A 12,264-nucleotide genomic window follows, 5' to 3' on the forward strand; every position below is an offset into this window, starting at 1 on the left:
CACAGAGGTAATGTCATAAAGGGGATGAGAGCAGTCCCCACCCCCAACCCCTCCTTGCTTTAAACAGTACCTTGTCCTGTTTCAAGAGACCCATTTTGGCCATATGGAAGACTCTTTTCAAAACTCAGCAGAGCCCAACTCTTCTCAAACTTTTCTTGGCATCCTCTTCCATAAAGATAACCCCCTGTGGGCTCCCACTGACTTCCATTAGTGAACATGAAACACTTCAATGCACCTCTTTATTTACATATGCAACACTTCCACTGGCCCCCAAGTCTGAAACAGGGATGTCACCCCCCACAACCAGCACAATGGAAGTTACCAACAGCTTGGATACTGGGCTGGTGGAAAGATCAGTCATTGTTTATTCACTACTTGTAATGGCAGGTACTGTGTCAGACTGACATTATCTCCACTTTATAGATTTAAGAAACTGAGGCACAGAATATAAATAACTTGCTCAAATTCTTAAGAATAGGACTCAAACATAAGTTTTTGGTTTTTTTTTTACTCCAAGGTGTAAGAGGCTTTAATCCTGTCCAACAGAATTTTCTGCAATGATGGAAATGTTTTATCTACGACCGTGTGATGTGGTAAGCATTAGCAGCCATGTAAGTGTTGAGCACTGGCGGGACTGAGGCAATAAATTTTAAATTTTAACTGTAATAATTTAAATAGCCACATGTGGCTAGTGATCAGTATCACAGCACAGGTAGAGGCAGATGTCTTACATCTGAATTCCACCCTCTTGCTCACTAGCTGGGAGATTTGGGGCAAGCTGCTGTATCTCATGATACCTCAGGTTTCTTAGCCATGAAATGGGATTATTTCTCTGTTACATTCTAGCCCACATGAGCTCACTATGTGAAAAGGGTCAAAACTCTATACAGGTAGAGAGCAGTTTCAGAAATGGGTACAGCCTGGACTGTAATGGGTCTCTCGGATTAGGGCCTTCCAGCAGGGCTACTGTCAGAGGCCAATCACAAGGCTGTCTCTGGTGGGGACCCCCAGGCCCAAGTGCCTGCCACATGGTCTTAAGGAACAGCTCCACCTCCTTTCATCACATATACACACAGAGCACAGACCTCATGCAGCCCCAGAGGGGCAAAAAGAGACTTTAATTGGGGGAGGGAGGACCCACCAGAATAAGAAAAGGTACAGCGAGCGGGGGAGCAGAGGAGCCAGAGCAGGCAGGAGGTCCTGGCAGGGATGCTCTGGAGGACTCACCTCTCCACCTCTAGCACAGGCACTGCACTGACAGACAAGGCGAAACAGCGACCCCTCCCAGCTGCGAGGGCACGAAGCGGCCCCTGAGGCCGAAGGCTGCCTAGCTTCTAGGCCCCAGCTCCTTCCTAGGTGTGGCTGGTGGCCAGCAGTTCAGCCCTTGTCCCCAATCAGTGCTGGGTGGCCAACTGCAGGCAGGGCTCAGGAAGCTGGTAGAGGGTCCCCACCGCTTCTACTGAGCCTAAGGAGACAGGAGGACGAGGGAGAGGAACACAAGTCTGAAACCCCCCTCCCTCCCCACCTGGAATGGCTCCGGGGAGGAACAGTAGTCGCCTTTTGGCTCCAGGCCCGCCCAGACCCACAGCGACCAATAAGGTACAATCACTGGGACCAGTCACAGCCACTGGAGGTGGAGATTGTTTTTTAAAAAAAAAAAAAAAAAAAAAAGGTTACAGTCTCCTACAAGCACAGAGTTTTAAGTTTCAAGACATTAAAAAAAAAAATCTGTCCCGGCCCAGGGGACTGAACATCAGAAGCCAGCCTGACCAGGCACATGTGGCCTCGGGGCAGGTCCACTGCTGCTTTGTGGCCCAGCGAGCAAGCACACCACCCCCCTCCCGCATCTAATGCCCACCCTGACCCAGCTCCCCTCCGCTGCTGCTGCCGCTGCTGTCGCTGCACTGCTCTGGGAAGTTAACTCCAGGACGACTTCACAGAGACACGGGGGATCCTGAGGGGGAAGGCCACGAGATCCAGCCAGGTGGTTTAAAACTGTCAAGAGAACCAAGAGGCAGTGAATGATGGTTATTACTGTATCCTGGCAGGCCTGTTCTGGGGAGGGGGGCTGATCTGTGAGCTGTAACTATACTCACATTTCTGTGGGGCAGGACTAGGTCTGAGGACACACTGTGGGCATGCACTAGTTGGTCCCAAATCAGCAGGCACTGGCCCTAAAACTTAGCATTAGACAAGGCAGAAAAATTATGGGTGACATGGGCTCTTCCACAGCTCCCCTTCATTTTGCCGTGGAGACACCAAAAAGCCTTGTCACAGTGCCTTGCTTGCTGAACTGAGGTTGCCTTCTGTAGAAATGGGGGCTCATGTGCAAATGCCTGGGGATTCAGAAAGGGACCCAGGAGCTGGTGCTTTGCATCAAGCTCTGAGGGGTCCGCCAAGCAGGAGAGGCCCTGGATATGCTTTGTGCCCTCAAATATCCCCCACAGTGCCCAGACCCGCCCTGGACATTTTATAGACCAGATGCTGTGGACTTCTGGCCCACTTGCTAAACTCAGCCCAAAGATGAGCACTGTCTGGCTCACAGTGTTTCAAAGATTATGAACTAGTTGCTATGAATATGAATTAGACAACCTTGAAAAAACAGAAGACACTGCACACAAATCCAGATTCTGAAATTATTTTGATGAAGCCAGAGGGCTGGAGCTGTGTGGTGGTGACCCTCCTAGGGTGAGGCATGTGCTCCCTAGGTCCCCACAGAACCCACCTCACTCATGCACATAATGGCCTGAGCCTTACATGCACCTGAGTGTGTCACCCTGCCAGATGCCATGATACTATCTCAGATCTGTGAGTCAGAAAAACTGAGTCCTGGCACCTTCACTTACTGGCTGAGGCACTTTAAATATGTGACAACTTCAAGAGCCCAGCTGATACATCCATGAAATGAGGATAAAGATTCAAAGACTGTTTTAGATATTAAATGAGATATTGCTGATACTTGGCTTTTTGGATGTTTCTTTTGGCCATGCATGTGGCATGTGGAATCTTGGTTCCCTGATCAGGGATGGAACCCGTGCCCCCTGCATTGAAAGTGCAGGGTCTTAACCAGTGGACCACATGGGAAGTCTTTTTTTTCCCCCTGAAATACTCATATGTACTTTTTCAGCTGTGTTACTATAGAAATGCAATTACTGTAACAACTAAATGACTACTGAATGAATGAGCCAATACTAAATTGGGACAAAAACTATTTTTCATTTTCTTCAGTTGAATTCAGAGGCCTGCCCATGCCCTGGCCACATAACCTTTGTGCTATAATACAGGGAGAGTTTACTATGTACCAAGTGATATGCTTTATACACATTTCCTCATTTAATGCTCAACTACACTGAAAAGGTATATACTAATTAACAGTCTCATTTCAGGGTTGAGGAAACTGAGGCTTTGTCAAGAAGTTCTGTAAGATGCCTGAGGAGGCAGTGGACCCGGATGCACACAAAGGTGGTCTGACCCTGCCACCTGTGTGACCTGAACAAGCGTGCTCCCCTGGGTGCACAGCACAGCTACTCTGTACACTGGCTGCCCTCGGTATAATTAAAGCCCAGGGGAAGTGGGTTTAATTTCCATTTTTAGGAGCCTGAGCTCCTTCTGGGCTGGACCTGTATGCACTGGTAGGAGTAAACACTACTTCTACCATCTAGGGATCATAGTCAATTCTGAGTGGAACATGTCAACAAACCAAAGACTGTTTGGAAAAAGAAGGAAAAAAAAAAAAAGGTGGCATGCTGTGAATGTCTAAAAAAGAACTGTGTCATCAGTTCATTAATGTAAACAATCTGTCCTCCTCAGAGGGCTGCAGTCCTTTCTGTCAGGAAGGCACAAACAACTGAAGAGGGATCTGTAGGACTTAAGCCATGAAAATGATGGAAAACAGAGTGAAGAAATCATGACTTTAAGCCTGAGAAACAGATGCTGAAGGAAACTATTCGAGTCTGTTTGAGAAGTGGAATTATACTATGATTAACCGCCCTATATTCCCAGAAAATTCACATGTGGCTTTAACTTGACTCACTCGGGGATGAACAAGATACATGGAAGGACTCTATATATTCTGAGACGTAGAAATGAACGACTAAGAGAGGCACTACCCAGGGCCCTGGAGATGCTCTATAGCTCTCCAAGATGAACCTTGGGGCCCTCCCACACCAAAGCATGGGGCTGACCTGCTGCCCACCAGGGTTCCTAGAGGCCTCAGAAAATATTTATGCACAGTTGGCACCATTTCCCCACCAGATGCTAAGTTCTCAGCACAACCTTTAGGTCTTTCTACTTCTGTAAGGAAACCAGGAAGGCCACTTCACTTACATTCTTAAGGAACTCCTCAGCCACAATGCGTGCACGGGCATTGACAGACAGCTTCATCTCACTGATTTCTTTGTCAATTTCCTCCATGAAGTGGATCACAAAGTCCACCAACTTGTGCTTATACATCTGTTCTGTGTGGAAGTTGGTGATCAGAAAGCTGATGTCATACCCCTAGGGAAGGAAGACAGTGGAGAGGAGGGAGAGAATCAACATCCTGGGGCACTTCACTGGCCAGGCCCTCTATGTCACTCAGCCACATGCTTCCAGCTGACCTCCCAAGCTACACACCCTTCAGGCAGCAGCCCATCTGCTCTGGTGGCGATGTGTATGCTGGATCCAAGGAACTAACAGGTGGATCAACTGATCCCAATTGAGAATTTTGTCTGGCAGACTATCTGTGGTATAAACAATTGTGTTCAGAATGAATCAAGGCAGAGTGAAAGGACTTGAAATCTTGTTACAGAAAAATCTCATCAAACAACAGGAACATTTAGTCCAGAGAGAAAAGAAAATGCTGTGGGAGGACGGATTGAGGTTTTTAACTATAGGTCAAACTGTGTAGAACAGCAATTTTATTTATTCTTGGTGGCCCTGGAGGTTAGATCTAGGAACAGGAGAGATTTTAGCTCAGGATAAGGGCGAGTTTGGCCAACAACTAATGTGTCTGACAATGGTGTCCGCTGCTCTGTGTGGTAGTTGCTTAGTCACTGACCGGCAGGGAGTTGAGTAGGCAGAGAATCTGTAGTGAGCGCTCAAGTACAAAGTCAGGCAACAACTGACCCCATATTAACTGTGGCCTTGAGAGACTGACTCAGTTGGTGGCAGAATTTAGAATTCTGATTCGTCATGCCCTTTCTGCCACTACACTATAGGCTCTGGGAAGGTGAGCAATGCACCTCATCTTTTTTTGCCTTTTCCACAGCTGAGACAGACTCAACCTCCTAAGCTGATTCCCCTTATTCTTACTCCAGCCAAAATGAAGACCAATACTCAACTCAGGCTGTGGGTACCCTACAGCTTGAGGAGCAAGCAATCTCAGTTTTAGAAACAATCCCAGGCCACTAGCAGTGGACTCAGTAGTGAATTCTGGGTATTACCAACACATGGATCACACACCTCCACTGGTTTCCTTCGGAGGATAAAGAAGTTCTCTGCTCGCATCATCATGAAGCGCATGAACTTGTGACATAGAATCTTCTCGATTTCATCAGCCTGGTAAAAGCAAAGAAGAAATGTGTTTCCCTAAAGTCATTCCCTAAAGGCCAACAGAAATTTGTAGCCTGGTCTTCTGACCCCAATTTCCCCCACATTCACTGGAGACACTGGGGTTGGGTATTGAAGTCTGAATCATGCAGTAACTGGTTGCCAGCTAAAAGGAAGGTCCACTACATTAGAGCTCTCCAACTTAATGGGGCATTATCATGATCTTGCCTTTACCCATTCCAGAAAGGTAACTCTAACAAACCCAAATCTTATTTTTTTTTAACTTAAAAACACATTTTGGCCACACCATGTGGCATGCAGGATCTTAGGTCCCAGACCAGGGATCGAACCCAAGTCCCCTGTAGTAGAAGCCCAGAGTCTTAACCACTGAACCACTAGGGAGGTCCTGGCAAGCCCCAATCTTTTATCCAATCCTTCCAGAATCCACATCTATATTCAAATCTGCCCTTTTCCAGTCTCATTTCACTAATGCTACATCTTCCAGTCAGTGATACACACTATGAAGAATGTCAGATAACCTTAGATGCTCTCCACTTTAATAACAATGAACATCAAACAATCCCCAAAGTTTTTCCCGGATGAACTCTCAACATTTCTGATGAAAGAATTTTGTATTACAGGCTGGCAAGACCTTAAAAGCTCCCAATATTTATTAATCTCCTCTTTTAACAAAGAGCAGGCACTAGGGATAGAGCTTTCCGGAGGCAAAATTCTAACTCTGCTTTGTTTTCAATGTGCTTGTATTTTAGTGTTGTCCTCAATTCGGCAAGGCATATTGTTTTTCTTTTTATGGTAAATTTAAGTAAAAGAAAATAAGTTAATTGAAAGAAATCTATTAAGTAAAGAAGTAGCCAAGTGGTCCATAAACATGGAAGAAATAATGGGGGTAGTGGGAATGTCAGACATTTGTGAAACAATGAAGAAACATGAAACTACACTTCATTTTCTTACCCTAAATCTCACTTTTGGAGTTTATGGCTATCAAATGGATACCATTACTACTTATTTGTCTGAACTGAACTTATTCTTCATTCATTAGGAAGAGTTTTATGACCTGACACCAAACTGGCCCATAGCCCTGGCTGCTACATTACCTGCTGTCTAATCCAGAGCAAAGCCTAGAAGATAAGGCTTTCCCTTTATTCTACTGATCTGGTAAGTTTAGCAAATCATTTCCTGGAAAGAGAACCTGGGTTTCATTGCACCCTGAATCTGGCATGTTGACCTCTTACAGAAGGGGTCCCTGGCCTCCCCAGGGAGGCAGGGGATCTAGGGTGAGCTTACCTGTTTCACAGCAATGCTGACCCTGACAGAGTTGATGGAGCCTTCAATCAGAACCTTTTCCTTTTCATTCCTGCTGATGGTCACGGGTTGTAGCAGGAGCTCTTTGCTACTCCTGAGAACACAAAATGACAGAGGTCTCTGTACTATAAAAGAACAGAATGGTCAGGGAGACTCCATGGCAGGTTCTAGAATCACTATCTGGGACCACAGAGTCCAAGGAATAAGAGACTCACAAGCAAGGGTGCTCCAAGATGGGGGCCAGAGAGCATGTTCTCCAGCAGAAGAGCACAGGCTCTAGAGTCAGGGTGAAAAGGTTCTGAAATTCAGCCTCCTTTGTTACTTCCGTTGGGCAAGTTATCTGTTGGAATCTCAACTTCCTCATTTGAAACACATCAAAAAGGGTCAAGTGTGTAACAAGTGAGCCCGGCACATTGTAGGAGCTTTACAAATGACAGCTCCTATTTTCTTAACTATGGGCAAACCCATACCCTGTTTAGGGAATGAGAGAGCCTGCCCCTTAGAGATAAGGACAAGCTAAAATCAAACAGTTTGGCCTCCTCTAATAATCAATCCAGAATAATTCACTTATTCAAAATTATGACCCCTCTCAATTCAGTTCCCATTTTGATGCCTCTGGATCCCTCTGACGGTAGTTAACTGTATTGGTGGTGTCTGTGAGCTATTATCCTTTAAAAATGCCTAGTGGAAACCATATATGTTAAGTAGCATAACAGGGCACATTTTAACATCATGTCAGTTTTCTTACATTCAAATCATATCAATTTACTGTGGTAACAATCCTTATCTCAGTTGTATATGTACCAGATTAAACGTCAATGGGGAAAAAAAATTTACTTACAAAACATAAATCAGATAAAATAATCCAAAGTATAGAATATTTGTAGTAGGGGATGGGAGTCCAGTTGTTTGTTTGTTTTTTGAGGGGAGGGATCCTTGATCTTCAAATTTGAGAAGAGCAGAGATGGCATCTCAGATAACTCAATTCTCAAGTCTTCTCCTTAAATTGCTGGAGGGTTCAGTACCTCCTTGGGAGATATTTCCCAAATGGCCCTATGTTGAGAAGTCACAACTTGTGTCAAGCAAATCTTGGCTCCAGAGTAGCTTCTCCCGAGTTTTGTCCTGTCAACCCACTGAGACCCAATTTTCTGAACTTCAAATTGGGAACCATCATTTACCTGGCAGCAAGACAAAAAATGTGAATTGTAGTTGTTGTGACAACTCCAGGATGGAAGTTCATGGCCCCCTCTGACAACAGTCATCTCTGGGTGCTGCATCCATCACCCCCTACCCCCTTTCCTCCCATACCTGACTTCTACTTCCGGCTTGTTGTGTCGTTCCACGACCTGGGAGGAGAAATTCTCCAGGCAGAGGGCAGCCTGCAGTGTGGCCCGCACGGCACTCAGGTAGGGGCGGAGAGTGGCAGTCTGGAGGAAAACCCCAAGGGACAATCAAACTCTGTCTCACAAAATCCACTGATCCCATAGTCCAGCTACACAGGAGCCAGGCAGTACTGAGGTCCTTGGCTCTCAGACACTACAGTGAACAGAACAGACTAGGCCTTCAAGATGTCTTTCATTTTAAGTCTAGAACAGTGGTTCTCAAAAGGAGACCATTTTGCCTACTAGGGGACATACGGCAATGGCAAGACAGTCTTCATTTTCACAACTGAGGTTGGGTAGGAGTTACTGGCATTGAATAGACAGAAGTCAGGATACTGCTACATAGCTTACAATGTACAACAGAATTATTCAGCTCCAAATAGTGCTGAAGTTGAGAAACTGTGGTCTAGAGGCACACAGGTGAATGACTGTCTTCAATCTGCCCTTTGAGTCAACAAATGTATATATCTATAGTGTGCCAGGCACACGAGGGGTTGGGAATTCAATGACTAAGACCGTTTCTACCCTTACATAGTTCAACCGGGTCAGGGAGACAGACAGTTAACTATGATACAATGGGTAAAATGTGAAATAGTTAAGATTTACAAATCATATTTGCAGAAGAAACTGGTTTTGATTTGAAGATGGAAATAGCATTAGGAGGATTTTACAATGATAAAAACAAAAATGATATTCCCGGTAGAGGAAATGCCATCTAGTAACAAAGGACTATCTTCAATTCCTTGTATTAGCTAAAAGTTCTTTCTCACCCCAGGCCTTCACACATGCTGAACCATCTATCTTGCAGGTTTCTCTCCCCCTTCTTTGCCTAAGTCATCCTTTAGATCTTGGCTTATTCAGAGAAGGCCTCTTCTTTCCTCAGAGGTCCTTCTTGACTTCCCTTTTCATAGCACTTATTATAATTTACGATAATACACCCTTCAAATAGCTCCAAGAAAAGTAATTTTCTCCTTTACTAAACTGAAAGCTCCATGGTTAACAGACCATATCTATTCTATTCAAATTTACATACCCTGCAACTTGCTCAGTCAGTACCTTTCCTATACACTCTTACTCAGTTTCTGTACAATAAGTGAATGAATGAAAAAATAACAAGATTAGAGTAACAAATAGGGGCATTAAAGTAGAAATGAGTACAATGTTGCCAGGAAGCATTTTAGATTCAATGGATGAGGTTGCAAATGGTGGTCCACAGATTCATGAGGAATCTCAAATGCCAGGCTACTGAGTTTAGCTCTTCTCTTAAAAGTCATAAGGAACTTCTGGGGCTTTCTGAGGAGGAAGTTACACAACTACAGCTGCATGGAGACTTTGTGGAGAATGGATTGGAGGAGAGGGAAGTGACAGAGCCAGCAGAGAGGGTTATTTAAGTCGGGTAATGAGAGCCTGGCCTGGGGCAATGAGGGACAAGCAAGATTGTATCTGTCAAAGGTCATAGCAAATCTGAAAAAGGTACATTTTAGGTGGTCAACCCTATGACGTCTGCCCTTTCACAAATGGAATAAGCACCTTGTGTAATACTTCAACAAGTATGCTGTTTAAAAAAATCAAGAGGCATCCCCTCAGTTAAACAACAAAAACAAAAAGAAGATCCCAGGTTTCTAGTTGAGGTAAGAAAACACAGAGCAAGAATAAGGAATACAAGAGAACAAGCAAATTTAGGGAGAGGTGAGTTTTAATCCAGACGCCTAATTTCAAGGTGTCTTCAAGATATCCAGGTGAACCTTCAAAGAGAGCTAGGAAGGCAGATTTAGAAGTTATCATAAATTATATGCTCATGAAGACCTGTACATTAAATAGGTATCGACAGGAAGAGGATAAAGAAGGGGAAGGCAGTGAGCCAAACTCTCAATTGACGTTCAGAAACACCCACAATTATCAAAAGGGATGACTTCCTGAAAGGGAAAGGTCAGCGGCATCAGAGCTTAACATTCCATATTAAGGCTAATACGGTTGAATTCTGACCAGGAAAGGGTCTGCGTGGAGGCAGCAAAAGAGAGATCCTTCAGTGAGGTAAAAGTATGAGCTGGTGGCAACATGAGGAGTGGGATAAGGAAGTACGGAGGCTTCCCTCAGAGAACTGTGGGATCAAGCAAGCGAGAAAGAAAACAGTGTATTTAGTGAAGGTCTACTCTGCGTAGAGAGGTATCCCTACTACATGCCTCAGCGGCCCTACTACGGGCTATAAGGTTACTACGTGCCTTCGAAGCGCTACCACAAACCGAGGAGGAGTCACTTCCGGCTTCCCTTCTTGCCTCAGTATCCCCCACCAGCTTCAAAGGACAGAATAGGACGCCTCAAAGCCTGCTTCTTACGAACGCGTCCCCCGCTCGCCCCTTCCTCACCTCAGCCCCTGCCCCGCCCTCTTTCTCCCAGCCTCAGGGTACCCCCGCACCCCCAGCATCCCTCGGCCCAGGGCCTCTCCGTTGCAAAGTCGCATCTCCCCGAGACCCAGAGCCTAGAGACAGAAGAGCGGGGGTCCCTGGCCCGAGGCCCGGCTCTCTCACCATCGCGGGCGCTGGCTGGGCCGGAAAGCGGAAGTGCGGAAGTGGCCAGCCCCGCGACGCCTGCCCTTTCTCCAGAAGCGCAGCCGCAGTGTCCGCCCGGACGTCCGGACCGTACCATCTGTGTTCCGAGCGGGGGAGGGGGAAGCTAAGAACATTTGGTCCCTCGGAAGTTTTCCCGTTAGGACTGTCTTAGTAGCTTTAGGCTCCTGAAGCTTAAAATCAGTACTCAAGCTTCTCCCGTTCCCCATGGAGCTCTTGCTTGTGACTTTGGCTTTCTCATCTTTTTTTCCGCCGTCTTCCCTCATAGTCATGCAATGGTGCAGCCCGACCTCAGGTTGGGCACCATATTAGGGCAAAGCAAGGCGGAGGAGCTTTTCGATCCTTCCGGTTCTGAGCCCCATCCTATCTTCAGGCCCTTCCTACCTGCAGCCTTTGGGGCTCGGCGAAACTAACTGCCGGGCCGAAAACCTGGCTGCCGAGCCCCGCCCTCCTGCGCCGGGCTGTTCCCTAGGGTACGCCCGTGGCATACCTTCTGCACCCCACCTGCAGCGGGCTAGCTCGCTGCCCGCAACCCTCCCCCCTCTAAAGACTGGGGTTGGTACTCCCGTCTTCCCGTCCCCTTGTCAACTGCAGGGGGCCCTCACATAGCTAGTTCCGGGGCGGTTGCTCTCACCGACCGGAACTGTCCGCCCCTCCCGCGGCCCCGGGGCCGCTGGAGGCAGCGAGGAGTAGGTAGAGGGGGCGGGGGCCGCCATAGGGTGTCCTTAGAGGACTGGGACCCTGAAGGCGGGACATTGGGGCGATCCATGGGTGGGGCCAGCCATTAACCAGCCCCACTTTTCCTGTGCCAGGCACTGAACTGAGCTCTTGACTGGCATCAACTCTAAATCCTCAGAACATCCCAGGGAGGTAGGTACCATTATTACCCCCATTTTTACAGATTCAGACTTAAGGGAAAACAGACTCAGAGTTAATTAACATGTTCAGGGCTACATAGACATAGGTCAAGCCTGGGCTTGAATCCAGGTATATCTGGCTGTCCAGAGATCCAGGTATCTCTTTACTATCTGGGGCAAAGAGAAGGGGCAGAGGTGGGGAGGGGTGAGACAAGAAGAGGCTGGGAGGCACGAAGAACATTAGCATAAGTACCGGATGCTTGGAACTCTGGGCTCAGCAGAACCCAGGAAGAGTGGAAGTGAAGGGAAGAGCATCAGAAAGACAAGCATAGTAGTATAGTAGTATATCATGGCAGTTAGGTGATCAAATTCAAAACCACCTGGATTCAAATTGCATGTTGGTAAGCTTGGACCTGCACCATCCTTACAAAGTCTGTTTCCTCATCTGTAAAATGAAGATGAGCATGGTCCCTGCTCTTAGGGTTGAGTGAGGAATTCAGTGAGCAACCAGTAAAATGTCTGCCCCTCACTTGGCACACAGTAGGTGCTGGAGAATAGGAGCTAAGCCATCATTCTTGTCAATAGGGCGCTGAAACCTGACTCCCC

The 12,264-nt window shown here is 46.7% G+C and overlaps 1 protein-coding gene across 1 annotated transcript; it reads right to left on the reverse strand.

The window, feature by feature from the left end:
* Positions 1 to 1,086: 1,086 nt before the first annotated feature.
* On the reverse strand, positions 1,087 to 10,945 carry ARPC4 (actin related protein 2/3 complex subunit 4). The gene is made up of 6 exons (XM_005907068.3): positions 10,763 to 10,945; positions 8,161 to 8,279; positions 6,835 to 6,946; positions 5,443 to 5,538; positions 4,327 to 4,497; positions 1,087 to 1,995 (listed from the first exon to the last, which is right to left on the reverse strand). The coding sequence occupies exons 1-6, from the start codon at positions 10,763 to 10,765 to the stop codon at positions 1,990 to 1,992; spliced, it is 507 nt and encodes a 168-aa protein (XP_005907130.2). The 5' UTR covers positions 10,766 to 10,945; the 3' UTR covers positions 1,087 to 1,989.
* Positions 10,946 to 12,264: the final 1,319 nt, after the last annotated feature.

Source organism: Bos mutus, chromosome 22 (genome assembly GCF_027580195.1).
Source record: "Bos mutus isolate GX-2022 chromosome 22, NWIPB_WYAK_1.1, whole genome shotgun sequence".
NCBI lineage: Eukaryota > Metazoa > Chordata > Mammalia > Artiodactyla > Bovidae > Bos > Bos mutus.

What these genes read in the sequence shown, in the direction of transcription:
- ARPC4 (XM_005907068.3), bottom strand. An exon ending in AAGCCGGAAGTAGAAGTCAG is followed by an intron (nt 6,947 to 8,160) that starts GTATGGGAGGAA and finishes TTGTGTTCTCAG; the next exon opens with GAGTAGCAAAGAGCTCCTGC. An exon ending in TCAGCATTGCTGTGAAACAG is followed by an intron (nt 5,539 to 6,834) that starts GTAAGCTCACCC and finishes TGCTTTTACCAG; the next exon opens with GCTGATGAAATCGAGAAGAT.